This window comes from Trichosurus vulpecula, chromosome 8 (genome assembly GCF_011100635.1).
Source record: "Trichosurus vulpecula isolate mTriVul1 chromosome 8, mTriVul1.pri, whole genome shotgun sequence".
In the NCBI taxonomy this organism is placed as follows: Eukaryota; Metazoa; Chordata; class Mammalia; order Diprotodontia; family Phalangeridae; genus Trichosurus; species Trichosurus vulpecula.
Window position 1 is genome coordinate 232392780 of NC_050580.1, and position 27549 is coordinate 232420328.

A 27549-nucleotide genomic window follows, 5' to 3' on the forward strand; every position below is an offset into this window, starting at 1 on the left:
TTGACCACTTCCACTAATGCAGATTGCAACCTGTCTCTTGCTTAAGTAGATCCAGGTAGTTAGAAATATGGGTCACTGCTCTCAGGGCACCGTGGTCATGAAAATAAACTGATAGAAAGAAATCCAGATGAACCTAATTAACAACCGGCAGTTAGTCTAAGAGGAATTTAATATTCAAAGGCCTTTCCTTTCTGTTAGGTTTTTATGAAATTCTGCCTGAATGGGAAGCCCCAGGGCATGTTCTGCAGGGAATTGTTTGTATTATCTCAGGGAAGCAGCAGGAGAAAATAATAAGGTGCCTGGGAGAAGATTGATGGGATTGTGCCCTTCAGATACTTAGCGATTCAGGAAGGGCCTTGACCCACCACCCTCAGCCTTCCTTACCATCTCCTACCTCTTTTAAGAAATCGAAACAGTGTCTGAGTAATAGATAAGGCCCTGGACTTGGCTCTAGGAAGACTTTAGGTCCAAATACTACTTCAGTCATTGGTCAGTCATTTTTCAGTGATGTCTGACTCTTCATGACCCCATTTGGGGGTTTCTTGGCAGAGGTATTAGAATAGTTTGCTATTTCCTTCTTCAGCTTATTTTACAGGTGGGGAAATTGAGGCAAACAGGGTTAAGTGACTTGCCCAGGGTCATACAGCAAGTCTGAGGCTGGATTTGAACCCCAATGAGTCTTCCTGACTCCAGCCCAGCACTCTGAATCCCGCTTCAGAAAACTTATTAATTGAACGACCCTAGGCAAATTACTATCCTCTGCATTAGTTTCTTCATCTATAAAGTAGGGAGGCTGGATTTAATGGCCTCTAAGACTCTTTTTCCCCCAGCTCTAAATCTATGGTCCTGTGATCGACTTAAGTAACAGACAAGTTGCAATCTGCATTGGTGAAGGTGGTCAAGGGAGTGACCACTTGGGATATTCCCCAGCTGAGGAAATCAAGGCCCATTGTATGTTTGCAACAACAGGGGTCACACAGGTAGCCTCAGATTTAGCGAAGTCCATACCAACCACATCCTGGGCATAAGTGGTTGTGGATGGGGCAGGGGCAGCAAATGGCAGTTAGGAGCAGTCAGAAGTAGCCATCCCTGCCAGTCAGAGAGAGGGGAAGAGGGGACGGCTCACCTCTGTGCAGAAGCCATTCCCGAACTGTGTCAGTGACATCAAAAGACAGCCATTCGGCTGTGCCTCGGGTGGGCAGGTTCTTGCCACTGATGTAGCGCTGCTTGGCGATGTGCTCATCAGGCCGCAGGATCTATGGGGCAGAGAGAGGAGTGAGCTCACAACCAATCATTCAACATTTATTAAGCCCCTTCCATGTTCCAGGCACTGGCCCAAGCCTGCAAGATATGGAAGGAGGCAAAAGACAGACCCCCACCTTACAGGGCTCACAACCTAAGGAGGGAAACAGGAAGAAGCAAGTATATACAAATAAGCTATATACAAGATAAACAGGAAATAATAGAGCTGGGAGATAGGACAATCAAGGAAGTATTTGGGGTTTTCCCCCTTTTAAAAAAGTATTTATTTACTTTTAGTTTTCAACATTCACTTCCATAAGATTTTGAGTTCTAAATTTCTCCCCCTCTTTCCCCTTCCCCCTCCTAGGACAGCATGCAATCTGATATAGGCTCTACATACACATTCACATTAAACATATTTTCACATTAGTCATGTTGTAAAGAAGAATTAGAACCATGGGAGGAACCATGAGGAAGAAGAAACAAAAAAAAAAAATAGAGAGCAAATAGTAAGCTTTGATTGGCATTCAGACTCCACAGTTCTTTTTCTGGATGTGGACAGCCTTTCCCAAAGAGATAGTATTTGAAAAGTACTCAGCACAGCCCCTGGCTGAGAGTAGGCACTTAATAAATACTTGTTCCCATCCCTTCCCTACTCCCATCAGTCAATATTTATTTACCTACCCTGTGCCAAGCCCTGCACTTTGTATTTGCACAAATAAAAGTATAGAGCAATCATTACCCTCAAGGAGCTCGCATTCTATGGGGAGATGGGAAATGTGTATGTGTATGGGTATGTGCCCACATGTGTGTGCATACACATATATACTTACATGTGAACGTGTGTGTGTGTACATGTGAGAGTGTGTGTGTGTGTGTGTGTGTGTGTGTGTGTGTACACACTCAGGCAGCTAGGTGGTGCAGTGGATAGAGGGCTGGACCTGGAGTCAAGACCTGGCCTCAGACACTCACTGGCTGTGTGACCCTGGGTAAGTCACTGAACCGCTGTTTGACTCAGTTTTCTCATCTGTAAAATGAACCAGAGAAGGAAGTGGTAAACCACTCCAGTGTCTTGCCAAGAAAACCTCAAAAGGGGCCACGAAAAGTCGGACACGACTGGACAATAACAACAACATACACTCACACCTATATGAAATGTATGCAGAATAAATGTAAAGTAGATACACGGGCAGAGAGGGAGAGCACTCCAGAAAGGCTTCATGTAGAAGGTGAGGTTTATGCTGTGTCTTGAGTAATAATAATCCTAGCTAGCACATAAAGCACTTCGAGATTTTCAAACTTCAATTATCTTCACAACAACCCTGAGATGTAGGTGCTATTTTTATCCCCGTTTTACAGGTAAAGAAACTGAGGCAGAGGCCAAGTGACCTGCTCAGGGTCACACGGCTAGTAAGCATCTGAGACAGGATTTGAACTCAGGTCTTCCTGACTCCAGACTAACACTCTTATGTGCTACATCACCTAGCTGCCTCTTTTTGAAGGAAGAGAGGCATTTTACAAGGAAGGCGTACATTCTAGACATCAGGGTAGAGCCAACTGAGCACAGGGAGGCGAGCGGGGGAGAATTGTACATCCCCAGACTCCAATAGGAATCAATGAGATGTCAAGAAGGGTAGGAATTAGCTCAGAAAAGTTTTTTTTAAAAAAAGATGGTTCTTGAGCTATGTCTTAAAGGAAAAGAAAGACTCTGAAGTAGAGGTAAGGAGGAAGTACATGCCATGCATGGGGGATGTGTGAGAAGTATAGCAAAGACAAAGGCTGCTCCACTGGGAAGTCCTAGTCTCAGCTCTCTTACTAATTAGCTGTGTGACCTCAAGAAAATCACAACCTCTCTGGCCCCCTATTTTTTTCTTCAAACAAATGGAGACAATACCACTTGTCCTACAAGTCTTATGAGATTGGTTTTGATAGTCAGTTGGAAGGGACTGCAAAGGCCATCTAGTCCAATACCTTCATTTTTACAGATAGGGAAACTGAGGCCTGAATAACCTGGCCAAGTTTCAAAGAGGGAGTAAGTGCCAGAGATGGTATTGGAATGGAGATCTTCTGACTCTTTGCATTTTAGCATGCCCTTGTCATTTGTGGAAATTAGGGACTTAAGATTTCTCTCACATTTCAAGGTCCATCCTGACCTTTTTGAGGCTGCTAGAAATCAGGGAGTAAAAGAATATGGTAGCTCTCTTCCAAGTGGGACAATGTTGTTTACCACTTAGGGGAAAGTCTCTCACTCATCAGGTAAGGAGCTTTGCCACCAGTGATGGGAGGCGGGGAGGGGCTGGGTGTTCACCTGAAAGAGCTCGATTCTCTGCTCAGTCCGTTTGGAGCTGAGGTTGGGCACCCTCAAGACTCGGAATTCAGCTCGGAATAAGTTGGTTCCATTTTTCTCCACCGAGGATACATTGAAGCGGAAAACCTTGGAGGTAATCCCTTTGGGACACACACTCAGCTCATCTAGGAGGGAAAAGAAAAGGGAGAAAGAAGGGATGTTAGGAAACCATCATATCGTCTGCATACATCACTGATCCAATGTTCTCCACTGGACTAGAAGAGTCCCTACCTGTCACCCTTCTACCCAAGACCACCAAGGGGCTTGAGGACTTTTACCTAAGGAAGAAGACTTCAAAAGATTCTGGAAGCCATTGAGATCAAACGTTTGGAGAATGTAGCATCAACAGCAGAGTTGGGACATCTATGGCCACATGAGACTCACCATATTGGCTGCCATGCCAGGAAATTAAAAAAAATTCCTTGGGTCCCCAGGCCTTACTTCCCTCTTACTTCCCCCTCCTCGATTCTGTGCCATCCTTTCATTACATTCATTACTGTTAACATGTGGCCCTTTATCTTCAGCCTGATTCCCTTGCCTTTAGGAAATACAACATCTACACAGGTATCTCTTATCCCCCTTAACAATTCAAATGAGGAGAAAGCAGAGCTGTTTGGAGCGTTCCTGGGCACCTAAATTCAGTTTTGCCATCCTGCAGTAATTGTGCCAGCTGTGTGGCCCTGGGCCGATCATTTAACTTCTCTGATACTCAGTTTTCTCATCTATACAATTAGGGGGTTGGGTTCTATAGCCTCTAACACTTTTTCTAGGTCTACATTTATAAGCCCATGGCCCAGGGACCAGACTCCTCCTCCTTGAGTTTCACAGAGGTGCGACATTGGCGGTGAGGAAGGACCAGTATGGCCTGGCTTGCTGCCATAATGTTTTTCTGTGGCCCCCTGGTCACTATTGTGAGATGGGCATACTGGTTTTGGAAGGTTCTTGCCAGGATGTTGAATTGAGGACACTGGTCTGTGAGTCTGCTACTTTTGAGTTTCAATAAACGCTTTAACTCCTCTGCTTTCTGCTTAGAGAATTCCTTATATCCTGCGATTCTGGACCATTCAGGCATATTCATGGTTATCTTTGAAGTTATGAATTCTGCCTTAATGATATATCTGGTGGCAAGTTGGATGGGATTGCTAGGTATAAGATCTCTATTTAGAAGCAGAAGAACTTCAGAGGAAGAGATGAATGTCCCGGGGTGGGAGGATCCATTTTATTCCTCCCTAGCAAAGGAATGGGCTAAAAGAGCCAGACTGTGAAAACTGGGAAACAAGGCTACAGAGAGGAGACCCCTGGGAATTGGAAAGATGTTTACAAGAGGTTAGAATTCAGTCAGGGGCATCACTATCTAGGCAAAGCTGGATAGTGTTATCAGCCTACTGGCTAGTATATGAAAGATTGAGATTAGGTGAAAGAAATGGGGGCACTCCTATGCCACAGCAAGAAGGGGAATCTCAGATAGCAGGAGAACAAACTATTGCTCAAGAGTCTACTGATTCAAATGAGAATTTTTCCATTAATGTGGCTAGAAGCAACAGAAGGCCAAATAAGCCAAGAGTGCATTTCAACCAGCCCAGGTTGAGCCTGACTGCCTGCTTTGTCCTTGCCATGGTGGCAGGGGAAAGGAGTGGAGAGAAAATGAGACAATGTCAGGGGCTGAGGGACAAAGCGCTACTAGGGTTCAGGATGTCCCTCGCATAGAGAATGAGAGATGGTCAAATACTCAGTCAAACGTTCGTCCCATACAAAGGAGGAGGACAGAAACCCAAGGCGACAATTCAGTTATGAGGGAAATTCAGGAAGATTTTTCACAGCTAGAGATCACAGACATTTTGAATAAATTCACCCAAAGAATGGGAGAACCATTAATATCTTAGATGGTAAGACTCAGTGATCAAGGGGCCGGTGGAATATCAGTAGATAGGGTGGATTGTATGAGATTCATAGGTATCAGCCATGATCCTCTAGTTCAGCAAGCATTTAGGGAATATCATCAGCACAGAGATGGTGCTGGCAAGACTAATCTGTCGGTGTTAGCCGCTGAGGGATGTAATAAGAGATATGCCACTGATTCTATGTGGCCCACTGAGAATAAACCCTGGTAGTCACTTAGAGATTGTATCATAAAACTAAAGGAGGAGGTGATGAGGACTGCTATCATGACGGGAACTGCAAACACATATTACAATGATCCCTCGGGAGTCCCTCATAGGAATTTAATAGTCAGGACAGCTTCTCCTGCTTATAAACACCTAATTTTGACTCTGTTACTTGGGGAAATAGGGAGCTGTCTTTCAGTGGTGATAGATAAGATTTTACAGTTAAGTGACTTAGGATAATGGGGAAGGGATAGATCTCTCTGAGAGAGGAGAGTGAATAGCCAGCGAATTTGGCGCCAAAATAGAGTGACCAGAAAAGAAATGTTCACTGCTCTATTGAGAGCAGGGGTAGACTTTAAAATGACAGATGGCATTCCAACCAATGAACTGTACAGAATGTACTGAGACAAAGGACTTGATAACAGACAAAATAGGCAAATAAGAACTGCTCCTGTAGACGCTACAGACCCTGAAGCCTCATACCCAAGTGAATCACATGTTAGGGAATATGAGGAAACAGGCCAAGCCCCAGTCCAAATTAAGGAAATACACAGGCTGGATTGCAGACCCCACATTAACTTGACCACATATTGGAAAAATGGGTCAAGTACAGTAACTAGGGCATTAATATGTACTAGGGCACAGGCCACCCTTATATATGGAAATCCAGACAAGTTCAACCATGGAACTCCTATTACCATTACAGGATTAGGAGGGGCTGAAATATTAGCCAGACAAGTTAAATTGATGATGAAAATTGGACAGTTGCCCAAGAAAGAATATACTGTGGTTATTGTGCCGATTCCTGAATACATCATTGGGATAGATATATTGAACAGTATGACCTTGAATTTACCTGAAGGGAAATACCAGTTTGCTGTGAGGAAAATAGGTATTAATGCAGTCTTAGTGGGGAAAATAAAGGTGGATCCAATCACTTTGTCCAAACCTTCTGAAGTAATTACTTTGAGGCAATATCATGTGCCAGGTGGGCAAGATGAAATTGCCAGTACTATAAAAGAATGTGTTGAAGTAGGAATGTTAGTCCCTACAACTACTCCAAGGAACAACCCTGTCTGGCCAGTTTGAAAGTCAGATGGAATGTGGAGGATGACAGTAGATTATAGACAGCTGAACAAAGTGACTCCTCCCTTGTATGCTGCTGTTCCAGACACTATTACTTTAATAGAGAGAATACAGAAACATGAAGGGACTTGGTATGCAGTTATTGATTTGGCCAATGCCTTCTTTAAGATCCCAATAGACTCCAAGCAATGGAACCAGTTTGCTTTCACTTGGCAAGGCCGACAGTATACATTTACATGCCTGCCACAAGGATATCTTCATAGCCCAACTATTTGCCACAGGACTCTAGCTGAGCATTTAGATGAATTAAAGTTACCTAGTATACAGCTTACCCACTACATAGATGACATCGTGATACAGGGAGAAAATAAAAAAGAAGTGGAGAAGAGTTTGACACTATTAATTGACCATCTGAAAAGCAAAGGATGGGAAATTAACCCTGCAAAGGTTCAAGGGCCAGCTCAAACTGTAAAATTTTGGGAGATGCAGTAGAATAAAGGACTGTGAGAAATTCTCCCACAAGCTTGACAAAAAATCCAGGATTTTCCTACCCCTACTAATAAGAAAGAAGCCCAAAAGTTCATAGGGCTATTTGGTTATTGGAGACACCACATCCCACACTTGGGGCAGATTTTGAAATCCTTGTATAAAGTCACCAGGAAGAAATACGAATTTCATTGGGGTTTGAACAAAGTAGAGCTTTTGAGGAAGCAAAAGCTGCTATACAATTAGCCCTGGATTTATGGCCTATTCAAAATGGGCCCGTGGAATTACAAGTGACTGTGCAAGATGACTATGTGAATTGGAGTTTGTGGCAAAAGCAACAAAGCTGAAGTGTACCTTTAGGATTTTGGTCAAGGAAACTACCTTCATCTGGGATGCAATATACACTTTTTGAGAAGCAGCCGTTAGCTGCATATTGGGCTTTGGTAAAAACTGAGCAACAAACTCTGGGTCATGAAGTGGTATTAAGGCCTGGAATTCTGATTATGACTTGGGTAACGAGTACCTCAGCTTCCCACAGAATTGGACATGCACAAGAGGTGAGCATAATCAAATAGAAGTGGTATATTCAGAATAGGTCGAGAGCAGGCAAAAGTGGAGTTTCTGCTTTACATGAATCTGTGGTGAACATTGACACTGAAGGGAATGAAAAACCCCCTGAACCTAAGCAACGGTTGGTACAATCCTTGGTGAAATGGAATAATGGATATGATGGACTAACCAAGGAACAGAAGAAACATGCTTGGTTTACAGATGGGACAGCAAAATATTTGGGACACGAGACATTGGAAAGCAGTAGCCTATAACCCCTGTACTAGGTGAACTCTGGAAAGTTCTGGGATAGGGGGAAGTAGCCAATATGCCAAACCGATGGCAGTGCATCAAGCCATCAAAACAGAGAAAGGAGAACAGTGTCACATATTTACTGACTCATGGGCAGTAGCTAATGGATTAGCTACGTGGATGCCTGTATGGAGGAATCAGAATTGGGAGATTCATGGCAGACAAGTTTGGGGTAAAAAGTTATGGGAAAATATATGGGACATGTCTCTGGTTACGAGTTTGTCAGTTTTTCATGTTGATGCTCACGCGACCCTGACCACACCAGAATGTGAGTACAATGCACACGCGGATCAACTAGCAAAGATTGCTACTGAACATATTTTCCCTACTCTACCTCCAACTGATGACCCAGCCTTAACAAAATGGGTCCACCAGACTGCCGGCCATTTAGGGGTCCAGGCCACCCATCGATGGCCACAGGATTGAGGTATTAGTATCTCTCATGCATTGTTAAAACAAATAACAGAGGAGTGTTGTATATGCCAATTGGAAAAAGAACGAACCATTCCTAGGATAGTAACTGGAGAAATAGCGAGGGGAAAAGCTCCAGCCCAAATTTGGCAGATAGATTATATTGGCCCACTACCCCAGGATAAAGGATGAAAATATGTATGTACATGTGTTGACATGTATTCAGGTGTACTAGTGGCTTGTCCTTATAAGGATGCAACTCAGAAAAACACCTGTAAAACCCTAGATATTGTAAGTTTATACTATGGAACCCTGATGCAGATTCAAAGTGACAATGGGTCACATTTCAAGGGTAATGAAATGAAAATTAAGCTCTAATAATTCATATCGACATTGGAAGGATAATTTGTCTATTGCCTTACGTAATTTGCATAATAGGCCCTTAGGAGGGAGTACACCTCTAGCCAGAATGATGACCCCAAATATCCAGATTAGAAAACAGCAAACACTTGAGATCCAAAGCAGTGAATTTTGAACTGTGAGGGAAGATATCCCACCACCGTGCCCAGGAACACCTGGTTCGGCAGGATATGATTTACATTGTATAGAGAATTTTCAATTGAATAGGAAAGAGATAAGAAAAACCTCTACTGGGGTATGTATGAGAATCCCCAGGAATCATTTTGGATGGATATTACCTAAATCAGGATTAGCAGCTCAAGGAGTACATATATTGGCTGGAGTGATAGATTCTAATTATTAAAGAGAAATTGTTGTGACACTCCAGAATTTGGGTGAAAAACCTGTACAATTTTGTAGAAATGATAGGATAGTTCAAGTGATTATTACCCCCTGTGAAAAAATACCCTTTGTGGAAATTGACCCTCCTTCCAAAATAACTCTCAGAGGAAAGGCTTTGGTTCTAGTGATGGAATAAAATTGGGAGCTAAGGTATGGGTAAAATGGAGGCCGGATGATATTCCAAAGGCTACAGAAGTCATAGCCCATGGGAAGGACAACACTGTAACAGGTGTCTATTCAGGGGAAGATAATTACCAAATCGTACCCCTGAACCATATATATATATTTTTTTTTCTCTTAACTTTTTTTTAATTAATTTATTTATTTTTAGTTTACCACACACGGTTCTACATAGTTTTGAGTTCCAGATTTCCTTCCCTCCCTCCTCCCTCCCTCCCCAAGACGGCATGGAATCTCATATAACTATCATGTATAACTTCGCATTGAATTAATTTATGCACTAGTCAAGTTGTGGAGAAGAGTTACGACCAATGGAATGAATCATGAGAAAGAACCAAAAAAAAAAAAAAAACAACCCAAAAACAAAAAGAAAAGAGAAGCAAAAAAGGCGAACATGTAGTGCACCTCGATCTGTATTTAAACTTCACAGTTCTTTCTCTGGATGAAGATAGCATTCTCCATCGTGAGTCCCCTGGAGTTGTCCTTGCACCTTAGGTTGCTGAGAAGAGCGAAGTATGTCAGGGTTGGTCCTCACAGAATCCATATATCTGTGGCTGTGCACAACTGAACCATATATTTTACCGTGAATAGGGCTATAATATTAGATTCATGGACTCCAGAAGTACAGCTGATGTTGATAAATGTCACAAGCCACTCAGAGGGAAGGTGATCTTGTGTGATTGACAGATGAAAGTTTGTATCTGGGGAAAAGGCCTGGAGGGCAATCCTAGTGTGCCTCCAGGATGGGACCCTTCCGAATTAGTTTCCTTATTGTGTTCCCTTTGAAAAGAAACATTTCCTACTTGAGTTAGGCTATGAGATCGAATTTTTGCATAATTGGAGTCTCAACCAGAACGGGGAGGATTTTATTTGAAGTATAACAGCCCGTACTTGCCTACCCTTTTGTCCTTTGTTTTGGTGAACCTTGTTGCTAGTTGTGTCTCCTCTAGGCTTCAGTACCCTACACTTTCAGACGACTGCCTGAGCACCCAGCATTCCTGGAATTCCCGCCAGCTCGCTGAAGAACTGACCTCCGGAATGGGACCCTTGGGGCAGGGACAGCTCTACGTCCAATTTCGGCAAGAAGAAGCTATGGAAGATGAGACCTTCGCCCCTCACCCCAAGACTTTGAGCCCCATTCGTTCGAGGGGGTAAGTGATGATATTGTTCTTTGTATTATTTTGTATTACTCTTGCTGTATTGTTTTATTGTTATGCCATTATTGACACCAGTTTCCCATGGACCTGTGTAATGGACGTGAAAGATCTTGGGGCCGAATGTAAAGGCAATCAGTGAGTGAGAAGATCTTTCCCGCCCATTCACTGGGCTTCGGGGGCGGGGCTCTCAGGGTCCTGGGGGGTGTGGCTAGGACTGGAGTCAGTGGAAGCCTGTGGTGGGAGGAGCTTGCTGAATGGTTGGAGCAGAGCTAACAGGCAGTTGGAGAGGCAGTCAGAGAGGCACTTGGTGAGAGCAGTGAAGAGCTGAAGGAGAGAAGAAGCAGTCAGCTAGCTGGAACACAGCTTGGAGATTGCAGTAGATGCGGACGGTGGCAGGTGCTACAAAAAAAAGCAGGACTGACCCTTGCGGAGACCAGAGAGTGCTGAGCAGGGGCTTGAGGCCAGTAGATGGTCTTCTTGCTGGAGGGCCCTGGCATCGGGGGGTGGGGGGGAAGCACCAGTATGCCTTGGCTTGCTTCCATAATGTTTTTCTGTGGCCTCCTGGTCACTACAGTGAGATGGGCATACTGGTTTCGGAAGATTCTTGCCAGGATGTCGAATTGGGGACACTGGTCCATGGGTCTGCTACTTTTGAGTTTCAATAAATGCTTTAACTCCTCTGCTCTCTGCTTAGAGAATTCCTTATATCCTGCGATTCTGGACCATTCAGGCATATTCATGGCTATCTTTGAAGTCATGAATTCTGCTTTAATGATAAAGCATGCCGACAGGTTGCCATTTCTTCAAGGACCTCCCAATTATAACAAATTTATGTAGCACTTCCCAGTTTAAAAAGTGACTCCCCCTCCCCGACACTCTGGTACATACAGAGTGGAAGTAGCAATATACCCATTATACAGGTAAGAAAAGTGAGGTTCCACATCTAAGCAACTCACCTAAGGTCAGAGAGCCAGTAAGTGGTGGAGCTGGATACCCAAGACACACAAAGTCATCTAACTACCATTTAACCCCGTGGAGTCTTGGAGCAGTGATGTACAAGTTGAAGGCTCTTTCCATTCAAACACACTGTCACAGGCTGGGTTATATTATACTCTACTGGAGGCAGCTGGTGGCCCAGTGGATAGAGTGCTGGGCCTGGAGCCAGGAAGGCCCAAGTTTAAAGCTGACTTCAGACACCTACTATATGTGTTACATTGGGCAAATCACTTAACACTGTCTGCCTCAGTTTCTTCCTCTGTAAATTGGGGATAGAGAAACTCTGAGGGTCTTCCCCTCCCTGACTGATTCTTTTGTGAAGGCAAAGCAGACCATCTTTTACCTCATTTCTTACCTAGCCTTTAAGTATGGAATGGGTGTTGCCTCAGACTAACTGAGACCTGGGACAGATCTTAGCTTAAAAAGGCCAAAGTCTCCCACAGCACCTGGGGCCACCTTCCTTGGTCCTGACCTATATCTTGCCACTGGACTCTGATAATTCTGGAGGAGAGAGTGAGGCTGATGGCTCTGCACAGCTCAGCCTCACTTAAATCCAATTCACTCCTAAGTCAAGACATCACAGGGTGATGACACTGGTCCTCTTCTAGAATGAAGGATGTACAACAACAACATATAATATAATATATAATTATATATATATATAATATATATAACATATAATATAATATAATAGCATCTACTTCCCAGGGTCATGAGGATCAAATGTTTTGTGCTTAGTATTTAATAAATATTCATTCTGGGACAGCGAAGTGGTGCAGTGAGTAGAGCACTGGCCCTGGAGTCAGAGAACCTGAGTCCAAATCCAGCCTCAGACACGTAACACTTACTAGCTGTGTGATCTTGGGCAAGTCACTTAACCCCAACTGCCTTGCCTTCCCCCCTCCAAAAAAAATAAGCAAATATTTATTCTCTCTTCTTCCCCCCCCCCACATCCCTATTCCTTTTAAAGATAGGATTTGGCTCCTTTCTACCAGCATCTCTTTTTTTTCTAGTTGTTCCCATCCATTAGGGGCTCTCTCACTAAGTCTCTTTGTGTCTCTAAAAAGAATTAAAACAGCAGAAATGATCCTGACCAAGTTTGACCCCAAAGAAAAGATGTCAAACATTTCCCATCCCCACTTTGCAGAAGTGATGTACTGTTTATGCATCAGTCTTTTTCAATAGATCAATTAGTTTTGCTGAATTATTTTTCCCCTCTTTTTATTCTTAGATATAAGGGAGGGCTCTCTGGGAGAGAGGAAGAAGAAATATATTGGAGGATAAAAAACAAAAGATATCAATAAAAATTACTTTAATTTTTAAAAAAGAGTTAAAACAGCAAATAATAGCTGCCATTCATAGCACCTACTATGTGCCAGATACTATGCTAAGTGCCTTGCAAATATTATCTCATTTGATCTTCAAAATAACCCCAGGAGGTAGGTATAATCCCCATTTTACAGTTAAGGAAACTGAGGCAAGCAGAGTTGAAGTGACTTGACCAAGGTCACTCAGTTAGTAAGTGTTTGAGACTGGATTTGAACTCAGGTCTTCCTGACTCCTTGCCCAGTGTTCTATACACTGCACCACATACTAGTCTTTTCTCATATTCCACTAGCTAAGAGGAGAAAAAAATTGCCATGAATCTTTTCTGTTCTGATTTCATTTTTCACATCAGGGTCTAATTAATCAACAAGCACTAATTAAGTGACTATATGAGCTAGGCACGAGGGATAGAAATTTATATTCTTTATGTCTATGTAGCACAAACAACACAAAATGAGCATTCTGGACAGTTGTGGTTGTTCAGTTGCTTCAGTTGTGACCAGCTCTTCTTCTTCTTCTTGGGGTTTTCTTGGCAATGACCAATAAGTGTCTGAGGCCAGATTTGAACTCAGGAAGATGACTCTTCCTGACTCCAGGCCTGGCACTCTATCCACTGTGCCACCTGGCTGCCCCTTCTGTACAGACCATTCAGGATACCCAGAAAATGACATTTAAACTCAGGGACATAGATCCAACACAGAAGGGATCCTAGAGTCATCCACCGAGAGCTGGAAAAGACTTTAGCAGGCCATCTGATCCAACCCCCTCCTTTTATACAGAGAAAATGGAGGCTCACACAGGGTGATTTGTCCAATGTTACACAGGTAGCAGAGCCAGTAACTGAACCCAGATCTGACTATGGGCAGCTAGGTGGGAAGTGGATAGAGCACCCGGCCTGGAGTCAAGAAGCCTCATCTTCCTAAGTTCAAATCTGGCCTCAGACACTTACTAGCTGTGTGACCCTGGGCAAATCGCTTCACCCTCTTTGTCTCTGTTTCCTTATGTATACAATGAACTGGAGAAGGAAATGCAAACCATTCCAGTGTCTTTGCCAAGAAAACCCCAAATGGGGTCATAGAAGAATCAGACACATCTGAAAACAAATGGACAACAACTTCTGACTATAGATTCAGTGTTTTGTCCACTGTATCATCCTGCTGATGGTTCCATAATCTTATTGAATAATTCTGAGGGTGATGGTGGTAGTATGTTAGCTATTGTGATTTACTAGAGAAAGACCAGAGAAAGCATTGGAAACAAGCAAATAGGCTATTGATCTCCAAGAAGAGATGCATATGTCTGGAAATTTCCATTTGATAATTCTGACATTGGTCCTTCAAAAATCAATCACCCAGATATTAAGAAAAACAAATTAGAACTGCTTAGAGGATAATGAAACCAGGATTTCAATTCACATTGAGAGAAAAATTATGCCAAGTATAGCCTGTAATCATTTTAGGTAAAATCATTAATGTTTTTATACTTGTGGATTGAGATAAGGAGATGATAGAATGCCCCTAAAAATCTTTGTGCAAGTTTTTTAAGCTATTAAAACTTAAAATTTGCACTAAGACTTTTGAGATATGCTGGACCTAAACCCTTTTGGAAACCTTAAGGGGTTTTATGAGGGTAGGCCATTATCATTGTCACTGATGTGATTCATGTATCTAAAGGTGGTATCTAAAGGTCTCAGAGGAGACTTAATCCAGTCCCTTCACTTTACAGATAAGGAAACTCAAGTTCAGAAGTAAAGTGAATTGATCTGAGTCCCACATTTTTGTTTTGGGGCTTTTTTTGGAGGGGGGATGGCAGGGCAATTGGAGTTAAGTGACTTGCCCAAGGTCACATAGCTAGTTAAGTGTGTCAAGTATCTGAGTCCAGATTTGAACTCAGGTCCTCCTGATTCTAGGGCTGGTGCTCTTCTCACTGCCCCACCTACCTGCCCCAAAGTTCCACATTTAATAGAGACAGGATTCGAACCTAGGGCTTCTGATTTCAAATATTTCCCTTGTATCATGACGTCTCCCCATAGTATTCAGCCTCATATTGGTGTGTCTGAGACACAGTGACATAAGCTGGGTTGACAGAGCAATAAGTTCGGGGTTTGCCAAGGCTAAAAGTCATTCTGGAAGAGGAAGTAAAGAATGTTTTGGTACCATGTGCAAAGCAGCTAAATGGTGTGATGGAGAGAGCCCTGGGCCTGGAGTCAGGAGGACCTGAATTCAAATCCAGTCTCAGACAGTAAATGGCTGTGTAACCCTGAGCAAATCTCCTTACTTCTATTTCCCTCAGTTTCCTCATCTGTAAAATTGGGATAATTATAGCAAAAAATCACAAGGTCATTGTGAAGATCCAATAAGATAACTGTAAATTTCTTAGCACAGAACCCAGCACATAGCAGGCATCATGTAACTGTTTACTTATTATTATATAATTATCTTTATTATTATATGTAATGTAATCATATTATATTATTATAATATATTAACTTGTATTTTGTATATTATTATATTATCTAAGGAGTCTAACATTGAAGAAAGAGAAATATGGGACCCAGTGAATTTGGAACCACAGCAAGTAAATAATGTGGAAATGTTTGGCCGATATAAAAAACATGTAAATTATGGATATCTAATTAAGCAGCAAAAAAATCACATATTGTGTAATAATCGTGCTAGCTCACATTCGCATGGCATTTTTTTTGAGGGAGGAAGGCAAGGCAATTGGGGTTAAGTGACTAGCTCAAGGTCACATAGCTAGTTAAGTGTGTCAAGTGTCTGAGGTCGGATTTGAATTCAGGTCCTCCTGACTCGAGGGCCGGTGCTCTTCTCACTGCGCCACCTGGCTGCCCCTATGTAGAATTTTTAAGATTTGCAAAGCATTTCCAATATTCTCACTTATCATCATAACCTTGTGGAGCAGATGTTATAATTATCCCCATTTCATAGTAAAAGAACCAGATTCAGGGAAGTTAAGGGACTTGCACCTGGTCACACGGCCAGGAAATGTTTGATGGAGAATTTGAACCCATGTCTGTCGGACTCCAAGTCTAGCACTTCAGGTACTGTGCCTCCCATGGCATCTAAGAGGGGCACTAGTTAGAATGTGTATTCTCGGGGCTCTCTCTGCAGCCTTCTTTGCTCTCTCTACACAATCCTTGGAGATCTCATTAGCTGCCAATGGCTCCATTTATTATCTCTATATAAATGACTCCCAAATCGATGAATCCAGTCTGAATCTGTCTCCTAAACTCTGGATTGTCAACCATCTTCTGGATATTATGTACATGTATATATGTATTTATGTATGTGTGTGTGTGCGTGTGTGTACACACCCCATAGACATTTGAAACTCACCAGTCTTAAAACAGGACTCATTATCTTCCTTCCTCCCCTTTCCCCGCCCTCAACCTGACACTTCTCCAAACTTCCCAATTTCTCGCAGGTTTGTAATTCTGAAATCATCCTTTAGTCCTCCCTCCTCTTCCTCTTTGCTTAGGGTGGATGAGACAATGGTAACTGACAGCAGAAGGGAGACAAACTTTCTCAATTTTTACTTTGTTTCTTGCTTTTTCTTTGAGAGAGAATGACCTCCATATTGGAAATAACTTCCATATTGGAAATATTCACAATATGGAAGGTAATAGTAGGAGAGCAGCTGGCTGCCCTCCCAGAGTTCAAGTCACCTGCCCAAAAGGACGCCATCCTCATGGCGGATAGGACTGCTGAATCACCCACTGTCTGTGTATTACTCTTTGTCTGTATGTCATAGTTACTTGACATGGATAGGTGGTACAGTGAAGTGAATAGAGAACATAGCACCTATAGACAGGACAGACCTAAGCTCAAATCTGACCTCAGGAACTTACTAATGGTATGATCCTGGGCAAATTGCTTAGCCCCTGCCTGCCTCAATATCCTCATCTGTAAAACGTGGATGAGATAATATTTGTAAAGCACTACCTAGCTCTGTCTGTCCCTCATTCACTCCCTCTTTCTCATTTTTCTTGTCCTTTCTCCCTGTTATTCTGTCTGTTTCATTCTCAGTCTCTCTCTCTCTCATTGATTATACAGCTTGTGTCTCTTCTGAACTACACCCTGACCTCAGCAATTACCTGCTGGGTATCTTCAGCTGCCTTTCCCCCAAAACAGTCCCTTCATTCCCTAACTTTTTTATTTCTGTTGAGGGCACTCACCATCCTTCTTCTAATCCCCCAGCTTCACATCCTCAGAGTCATCCTGTTCCTTCTCCAAATCTTGTGGTTTCTACCTCCATAATATACTTCCTTTATATCCATTCCTTTCTCTTTATTCACCAAGCCTCTATCCTAGTCTAGGACCTCATCAGCTCTTTCTCAGATTATTGGAGCACCCTCCAAATTGGTCTCCCAGCTTCCAGTTTCTACCCTCTCCCATCAATCCTCCCCGCAGCTATCAAATTGATATTTCTGAAAGACAGGTCAGACCACATCACTCATTACCCTACGGCTCCACCTTACCTCTAGGAAAAAGTACTTATCCCTTTGCCTTCTCAACAGGCTCCAGCTTACCCTTCCAGGCTTTTGGCACATTACTCTCCTTCAGGCCCTCCGGATTAGCCTGCCTGTTACTGCTGCTGGTACCTTGGCCTCTCCTGGGGCCATTGTTCACTGTTTACTTGGAGAGCCTCTCCTCTGTGTCTGTTCTGATGCTTATTACGTGCAGGACCTTTCACACATCCCATCTCTGTAGCCTTGCAAAGGCCATCCTCCAGACCTCTTGTCAATTCCACCTTGAAAATTCCCTTAGATTCCTTCAAAACTAGCTCGGTTATCACTTCCTTTATTAAATCTATCCTGATTCCCCTGGTTGTTGGTGACCCCATAAGATACTTTGTATATATCTTGTATTCGGTTTTCTATGTATTTGTTGCACCTTCTCTGCCAGGAGAATACAAACTGGCTGAAGGCAGGAACTATTTCATTTTTGCCTTTGAATCTCCAGCGCCTGGCGTACAGTAAACACTTGCATGCTTGTCGAATAAGACAGAATGAACCACACAATTCCCTCTCTGTTCAGATGTTTCCTAATTGCAGACTGTTTTCATATAATCTAATGCTGTAAGCATCAGCAGTCTTTGCCAAATATAGATGTTTACAAATCAGAAATATGATTTCCTCTACCACCAACATAGGCATTAAACATGTATAAAGGAATTATTTTGCTAATGAGTATTGCAAAGAAACTGGGAAAGAGGCATGTCCTTTTCCACTGTCTAAAAATGAAGAAACTGGAGTCGACTCTTCCGAGTTCCCATATGTAGAGCTACAGACCAATATAAAAGATCTTCTCAGCTGACACATCTCTTTTCTGGCAGGACAAGTCTATATAAGTCATCTAAGATAATCAACTGGGATGGGGCAGGGGTAGGATTCTTCATTAAAAAAAAGTAAAGAAAGTCCTAAAGCTTTGGGTACAAGAGAGAGTTTGTGGCAGTGTGAAACACCAGACCAAAATGGGCAGTAGTGAGAAAGTAAGCACTTAATAAATATGTTCTTTCTTCCTTCCCTCCCTCCTTCCCTCTTCTTTTCCTCCCTTCTTTCTTTCTTTCCTTCTTTCCTTCCTTCTTCTCTTCCTCCCATTCTTCCTTTCCCCCTTCCTTCCTTCCTCTCTCCCTACCTTTTTCCTTCCTCCTTTCCCCTCTTCCCTCCTTTCTCCCTCCCCCTTTCCTTCCTTCCCCCCTTCCTCCCCTCTTCTCTCCTTCCCTCTCTCCCTTCCTTCCTTCCCTCTTCTCTTCCTCCTTTCCTTCCTTCCTTCCTCCTTCTCCCTACCTTTTTCCTTCCCTCTTTCCTCTCTTTCTTCCTTTCTCCTCCCTTTTTCCTTCCCTCCCTCCTCCTTTTTTTTCTTCTCCTTCCTTCCCTCCTTCTTCTCTTCCTCATTTCCTTCTTTCTCTCTTCCTTGCTTCCTCCCTCCCTTCCTTCCACACTCCAATGTCTCAAACATGCACTTGAATTAGATCCTAAAGACTGAAAACAGAAGGAAGCAGAGACTTGTAAAGGATCTTATAGAAAGTATTCCCATTCAGAATTAGTTGACTTAGATAAATTCTCAGGTTCTTATAACTCCTAGAGTCTAGGATTCTCACTAGAAGTCGTATCATCCTTTCCTATCACTATATGCAACATGTATTTCTCAGTTTTCACAGAATTCTCAGCTCTCCTATGGCAGATGCCCTATTAAGAGTGTGTTTCACTGTGCCCAAAGGGTGATCAAACTGTGCACACCCTTTGATCCAGCAATTCCACTACTAGGTCCGTTTCCTAAATAGATCATTAAAAGGGAAAAGGACCCACATGTACAAAATTATTTATAGCAGTTCTTTTTGTGTTGGCAAAAATTGGAAATTGAGGGAATGCTCATCAATTGGGGAATGACTGAACAAGTTGTATATGAATGCAATGGAATACTATTGTGCTATAAGAAATGATGAGCAGGCAGATTTCAGAAACGCCTGGAAAGACTTACATGAACTGATGCGGAGTGAAGTGAGCAGAACCAGGAGAACATTGTATGCAGTAACAGCAATATTGTGTGATGAACAACTGTGATGAATTTAGCTCTTCTCAGCAATGCAATGATCTAAGACAATTCTAAAAGATTCTAGATGGAAAATGCTATCCGCATCAAAAGAACTATGGAGTCTGAATGCATATGGAAGTATGTGATTTTCACTTTTTTGTGGGTTTTTTTTGGTTTTTGTGGTTTTCCCCTTTTGTTCTGTTTCTTCTTTCATAACATGACTAATGTGGAAATATATTTACATGACTGCACAACCTATTATCAGATTGCTTGCTGTTTTGGGAAGAGGGGATTGGGAGGGAGGGAGAAAAAATTTTGGAACTCAAAATCTTATACAAAAAAGAATGTTGAAAACTGTCTTTACATGTAATTGGAAAAAATAAAATACTATTAACCAAAAGCAAAAAAACCAAACCAAAAAGAGTATCTTCCATAATGTTCTTCTCACAGCTGTCAATCACCTGCTTTTACTGCTTCTCTCCTGTTCCTTCAGCAATGGATAAAAGCAGATCAGCTGTTGGGCCTACTCTAATTTCCACTTTTTGGTGCATTGCCATCTACCCCGCCACGTCCCAGGTCCAAGAAGTTGGGGAGAATGCACTAGATTTGGCAGAATGCTTCTCTTTTGTACCTGGTCCAAACACTTACACTTTTTTTCCTTCTTGATATCTGCTTTCCCATATCACCCTTGCTCCCCAACTCCGTTTGTCATATTAGCTCCATGAGGCTGCCATGACTTTCGCATGTATCATTACATCCAAGAGAAGAGGGTTGGAATGCACCTTCTATCTTCTCATCCCTGTTCCTGCTGCCCCTTCCCTGCAAAAGTCTACTGGATAAAGAAGGTGACTGGGAGAGAAGGAATGTAGGGAGTGAGACATGACCTCATCATCTCTCCTACAGTAACTCTGGCATCGAGGGCCTGGTGCCTGCTCTGTTCAGAACCTGGAAGCCTCTGGCAGGGACCATTGCCGTGTCACCTCTATCCTGCATTAAAGCAGGCAGAGGAGGTGAAAGGTGATGGGGGGGGAGGGGATTGTCTATTGCTAAGCCATAGGTGATCAGTATCTGCCCCATGCTCACCATCTGTCCTGCTTTTGTTTTTACCCCATCTGCATCTGTTGGATTTCTTTATAATCAGTGAGTACCGTGTGTAAGTGTGTGTGAGTGTGTGTGTTTATACGTGTGTGTGCATGTGTGAGTGCAAGTGCGTGTGTATGTATGTGTGTGAGTGTGTGTGTGTGTGTGTGTGTGTGTGTGTGTGTGTGTGTGTGTCTTTCCATCTGGGTCTGCTTGGCACCTGATTGGCGGCTGGGGGAGCCCAGCTCCTGTGTCTGGTAAGCCTCGGTGTCACCTCGGCAGCTGTGGATGGTCTGCTCCTGCTGTGTCTGCACCTGCAAGGCATTGCTGCAGAGGCCCAGGGGTTCTGTTTTGCATCTGCCCCTCCTGGGTATACACTCAGTGTCTCCTGAGGAGCATTCTGCACTTGCTACTTACTCAGGGTTTATTTTAAGTCTGCTCAATGCTACCTACTGCTGGGCCTGCTGAACATCTGCTAGGTACCATTCCATCCCTCTCCTTAGCATCAGGGTCACTGTCTAGCATCTGTTCTACATCTGCTGGTATCTTGGCCTCTCCTGGGGCCAGTCGTCCATTGTTTTACTTGGAGACTACGTAGGTGGTGCAGTGGATAGCGTGCTGGGCCTGCAGTCAGGAAGACTCATCTTCCTGAGTTCAAATCCAGCCTCAGACACTTATTAGCTATGTGGCCCTGGGCAAGTCACTTAGCCCTATTTGCCTCAGTTTCCTCATCTGTAAAAATGAACTGAAGAAGGAAATGGCAAACCACTCCAGTATCTTTGCCAAGAAATCCCCAAATGGGGTCACAAAAAATAGGACACAATTGAAAACAACCAAACAAATCTCCTCTGGGCCTGCTCTAATGCCTATGACATGAAGATCTCTGCATTTTAATCCATACCTGCTTCAGCTGCTGCTCTCTCTACAAACATACACGCACACACACACGCAAGCACACACAATCCTTACACACACAGGGCCAGTCCAGCATTGGAATATACTGTACATGTGCCTCCTCTGGATCTGTTTGTTCTCTTCCTAGACCTGATTTTATTCTGTTCTGTTTCTTACACAATCAGCTGATTAGTTTTTATTTATTTAACTTTGGCCAAAAGCCTGTAAAGCCACAGGGAGAGAGGAATAGACCTGGAAGTCAGAGGCTCTAAGTTCAAATCATGGCTTTTAAGCCATTGGGAGACTCACATAACTTCTATTCATTAGTTTCTTCATCTCTAAAATGAAGGGTCTGAGCTAGACTCTCATTTCCCTTCCAGCTCTGGATTTATGATCCTATAAAGTCCTTATTTTATTTAGGGACTGGTACCGTTCCTTATGGAGGTGTTCCTTATGTCACCTATGGAGGTGACTCAGTGGATAGAGTGATGGGCCTGGAGTCAGGAAGACCCGAGTTCAAATGTGACCTCACACTGTGTGACCCTGGGCAAGTCACTTAAGTTCTGTTTGCCTTAATCCACTGGAGAAGGAAACAGCAAACCACTCCAGAATCTTTGCCAAGAAACTATGGTCTATAGGATCACAAAGAGTTGGGCACAACTGAAGAATGACTGTTCTATATTCCACCTTTTACATTCTTAATTATTATGCCTCTTAATTCTAATGTCTTCCTCTGTTATGATTTCCTATTTATCCTATATAGAGCTTGTTTGCATATGTTTGTTATCTCTACCATTAAATTGTGAGCTCCTGGAGGGCAGGGACTATCTTTTGCTTCTTTTGTACCTTCAGCTTAGCACAGTGCCTGGCACATATGAGGTGCTTGATGAATGTTGATTGATTGATATAAATACACTCTCTCTCTCTCTCTCTCTCTCTCTCTCCCTCTCTCTCTCTGTCTCTGTCTTTCCTTCCCTCCCCTCCACTGCCCTTCGATAACATACCTTAACATACTTATTTTTCCCTTTAGCCTCAGTTTTACAACTGTTTTACAATGAACAACCCTTCTTATCTGTGCCCCCCCTTCCTCTAGCCTCCAGTCCCTTCCCCACCACTCCCTAGGATTTGGGACACAATAATGCAAGTGCCACCTGGCACTGGACATTCCAGACCCCTAGGGAAGCATCAGCCCCTAGAAGGTGCCATGTATGCCCTGAGAGAGCCCAGGAGGGAGGAGACATCCTTTATGTCCAGAGCCTCAATCTGATAAACTCCAGCCACATCAGAAGAGAGATGTAGCCACAGGATGCGGGAGTAAGAAAATCCCAGGCAGCATTTACCGGTGAGCAGCGGCCACGGCTTCCTCGGCTCGGCACAGGGAAGACCCTGAATCAGGCCTTCCTCTCCTTTAACAGCGTTTGCGATCGTTAAACGGAGACCAAATCCACCCCTACTTGCTTCCACCCCCTCCCAGGGCATGAGTGAGGGAGAGACATTTTCAGTTACTCTTCTGCTTCTCTTTCGCTCCCCTCCAAGGCCTCTCTGAATCACCAGTTCACAGGCAAATCTGGCCCCTCAGCCTCGCTGATTTTCTCCATTTCCCCCTTTTGGAACTCCCAAGTCAGTCTGACTCCCTCGGTCCAGTTTGCCAGGACGTCAGGGACCATGAGGACACCTGCTGGTAGGACGGTCAAACAGAGGTCTTCCCACAAGTCCCTCACATCTGTGCCCGAGCTGTCAGTTTGTTTCTCGACATCTGCCAAATTTCCTTCCCTTGTATTGGGATTTTCAAATTCCCTTTCTGTTAACACACATATCTTCCACACATGTACATACAGATACCCACAGGCATCAAAAATGCAGATGACCCCTGGTTTCTAGCACATTGGTGATACACACACACACACACACACACACACACACACACACACACCCTCCACACCTCACCCATATACAGGTCTGCCATACCACTATACACATAAAAAGACCAAAGCATCTCACTGACATAAACAATGAAAAACAGGCCTGCTTTCCCTCAACAGACAGGCCTAGAAGATACACATTTCGCACCCATCAATATTCCTCTCATCTCTCTTACGGTGGGTGTGTGCTCCACAGACAGCACCCTCAAATGTGTGAACAGTTGAAGTCAGTCACTCCCTGGGAGGGAGTGGGAAGCCAGTGGGAAGTTGGATGGGAGCTGTAGAGGGAGCAAGGATGAACATACATGTACACACCCACATAAACACAGCACATGGAACATGCTTACTGCAGCGCATTGGGGAAAGCTATCATCTTTGAAAAGGGTTTTTTACCAACCTTATCCAATAAGAAATATCATTTCCCCCAAAGAATGATTGGAAAAACGAAGAGAGAGGTGTCACAATGAGCTCTAGAAAACCAGGGAAAAGATCCAGGTCTCCAGATTCATGGAGCTATGCTTTCTCCTCTTGCCCATTCCGCCTTTTTTTTTTTATAGGACACACATGCTTGCAGTTACCCATATCACCATATAGATGTGAGCACACATGTTCTGCAGGCAGTGCAGTGGCCCCCCCAAATGAACAACTGTCAGGGATTTTAACTGGATGGGGTTATATCCTTGGCATGAGGTTCCTGGGTTTCAAGGAGAAGCAATCACCACGGCCCAGAATTGTCCTGGTTCCCTCCCAGTCCCTGCTGAGCATCAACTCCTCCCTCCCAGCTCCTCCTGAGTCCAAGGTGCTCAGAAAACCTGGGGTAGCTAGCTGGCTCTCTTAGTTGAGCCCTGGACTCTCTCTACAAGTGTCTCTGCTCAAGTTGGGACCCTCCCAAGGTGACACCCAACTGAGAGCTGGGACTTACTGTGCTCTGCAAGACCCTGGATCATGTCGAACTTATGGATTTCTTTGGCATAGTATTCCGACTCAGTGTTTTCCTGGGTGCAGCTTTCCTCTTTCTCCTCCTGCATCTCCTCCAGCATCTCCCGGGTGCTGTTATAGAGGGCTAGGATGTGGTAGGGCACATGGGCCAACGTTGATGCTTCAGGGGGGCTGGTGAGCCGCAGCTTGCTCAAGATCTGTCCCCTGATGGCTTCCACTCTCTTTTTCTTGATGTGACCAAAGTCCAAGGTGGTACAAGTAGAGAGAGAGAGACTGACTGTGGCAAAGTTCAGCAGCGAAAGGACCACCAGAGCCCTTTGCAAGTGCATCTTCATGTGCGAAACAGGGGAAAGGGGACCAGGGGAGCAGCTGGACCTGGCAAAGGAGACCAGGAGCCTTGCAAAAGGAGTTAGGAAAACCAGGCAGAGCTTTCGATGCAGCCTCCCCAGATCCCGAAGACTGAGGCTTGGCAAGAAGGTGCATGAACTCACTGCACTGCAAGAGATTCAGGACTTCCAGGAAGCGTTGGCAAAGCTTAGGAAGAAGAAGCAGGCTCTGTGCCTTGCGAAGTTGGGATCCTTCTCCATGTGTCTAAACAGGTTCCGCTGGGCTGGGATTCCAGGCAAATCAGGTGAAGAGCACCAAGTAGGGGTAGCGAGGGGAGTAAGGAAGGCTTGGGGTGCTGGCGGGGAGGTTTGGAGCGGGGAATGGGGATTATGTTGACGTTTTCCTTAAGTAGAAAAAAACAATAAATAGAACTGATATCTAAGATCACAAAATATTACTCTGACAACGAGGGACAAAGTTGGTGTTTTGAAGAGAGGCCAAGAGAACAATGTTTAGTTTCCAAATTCAGTATCCTTGGACAGCCCAAAATAAGAAGGAAGAGAAGGAAAAAAATCGGATCACCAGTAGGTAGGTGGCCGGTGACAGGGCTGGGCTGGGCCGGGCCACCGTCCCCTGCTAGGGACAGAGGGAAGCGCTGGGCACACTTGTCTTTCAGACACACCATTCATACTTTCCCCTTGGTTTACATTTCCTCGAGGGCTTTTGAAATTATTTTTGTCACCCGCTGCCTCTCGTCTTCATTGGATGCTGATTTGGGATTACGTGTAATGAGAAGGACTAGGCACCTGGTTGCTGCCTCCCCTCCAGTTTTGCCCCAATAATCCACTTGGACGCCCAGGGTCACCAGGACCTTAGCTTCTCTTCTCCCTTGGTCATTGCTTCTTTCACTGCTTCACTTTAAAAAAAAAAAAAGAAAAGAAAAAGAAAAAAACATAAAAATAAAATGAAACAAGTCAGTTCACTGTCCTCCTGCTTCTTGAACGTTATTCTTTCTTTCTCATTTTCTTCCCCTACCTCTTGCTTTTTGCTCGCTTCTATGCCCCTCCTGCTTGTGATCTCTCCTTCCTCTCTCTCTCTCTCTCTCTCTCTCTCTCTCTCTTTCTCCTCTCTCCCTCTTCCTCTCTCTCTCACACACATACACACACACTGCTTTCTCTATTTCTCTCTGCTGAAATTTTATACCTCCCTCCCATGACGTCTTTGGCTGGGGATGGGGGGAGGGAGGGACTAGCAAACTCAGCCTCATATTCAGCACAATTTTAATGTTTTAAACAGGCACAGGAAAAGCAGATCCCAGTTGAAAATACTTTGCAAATCCTCTCATTCTACGTGGTACTGGGCTTTTCCCCCCTCTTTCCTGGAGTCCCTTTTCAGGGCAGTGTTTCCTAATACACCTCCTTTGGAAAGTTACCCTGATCAACTCTCCTCTTCCCTTTGGGCTCCTTCCTCTCTTTATTTCACCCTCTCCCCCAGCTGTCAATTCTTCCTTTAAAAAAAAACTCTAAGCCAAGGGGCCCCTCCTCTGCCAGGTCGGGAGGGGCAGTGCGAGGAAAACACTACCCTGACTGGAGGAAGGACTTTGGGGAATCATGTTTGCTAGCTGTTTTGCAGGAGTTGAGCCCTGCCAAGCCTCAATTGTCGAGGTGATTCATGTTCTTCTTAACGGGATTTTGTTCTATTCCTCAGAGATCCTGGCACCATTTCTTCATTGACAAGATCTGGGGAGTGAGAGGGCTTTGTGGGGCTTGGAGGTGCTCCAGAGGGATAGAAAGATGGTGGATTTATAAAAAGATCAACCCTGCCCTCTGGTGGTCAGATTCTAACACTGACTGAGAGTTTAGGAGCAGAGTTTTACTGGCTGTTTCTTTTCTTAGATCTGAAGCAATTTGAAAAGCAAGGCCAGATATGGGGAGAATGGGGGATAGCAGACTCGGGGTGGATGCAGGGGTGGGGCAGAGAGGCTTGTACTTCATAAGTGTCCAACAGATATGTCAAATTTTTTTGAGATGTGTCCAAGTTTAACAGCCCAAGTTGTCAGATTCCCATTAAAGCTCTTTATATTAATTACTTCTGGTAACCCCAGGTTACCAGAGGGACCACTGGGGGGACTACTGGGAGTAAAGAAAGGGGGAAGGGAACAAAACTGGTGTTTTAGGTGAGGCTTTCGGTAGACTTACAGAACATGCAAACAGCCGTATTCCAGGTGAGCCAACTTTGCCCCCACTTTAACCCCATCACAGCCACCTGTGCCAGGATCAATAGTTAGGATTCTGCCCTAGAAACCATCCTTTTTAGGAGGAATAAACTAAGACTCAGAAACAAAACCGTGCTTGAGGTCACACAACAAGTTTTTATTTATTAGAATCCTTTCAGTCTAGGACTTTTTTTTTTCTTCTTTCCATTATATTATTCTGCCTCTCTGGACAGGCAGGAGAAGGGGGTGGGGTATGGAGGCCGGGGCTCCACCCCCAGAACACCCCAGTCCTCCCTGGCTCAGTCTCTGCCTCTTGGGTAAGGTCACAGATCAGGAGGGAAGAATCCTCAGGATGGGGCGGCTTTCTTCTGGCTCCCAGAGTCTATGTGCTGGTACATGTGGCTAGAGGCTATCAGAAATATCAGGCCCCCAATGCTGATTCACTGGGGTTTTCTTCCTTCAAGGTAGGCCAGGGCATAGAATTCCCCTGTGTAGCAACTAAAGGCAAATCCAGGGGAGGGGGAAAAGGAATAACTTTAGAGGGCAAGCCTCTTACAATGACTCCAGAGCGGAAAGGCTGAGACCCACACTCCCCTCCCCCCCACAGACACACCCAT

At 44.1% G+C, this 27549-nt stretch overlaps 1 protein-coding gene across 1 annotated transcript in view; it reads right to left on the reverse strand.

Annotated features, from left to right (window-relative positions):
• Window positions 1-25798, reverse strand: part of TGFB3 (transforming growth factor beta 3) — a 48617-nt gene extending 22819 nt beyond the window's left edge. The window contains exons 1-4 of the mRNA XM_036734451.1: window positions 25753-25798; window positions 24374-25633; window positions 3551-3714; window positions 1127-1256 (exon numbers count right to left, since the gene is read on the reverse strand). Of these exons, the coding sequence (XP_036590346.1) occupies window positions 1127-1256; window positions 3551-3714; window positions 24374-24725 (646 nt within the window). The 5' untranslated portion in view covers window positions 24726-25633; window positions 25753-25798. The remainder of the gene's footprint in view (window positions 1-1126; window positions 1257-3550; window positions 3715-24373; window positions 25634-25752) is intronic.
• Window positions 25799-27549: the final 1751 nt, after the last annotated feature.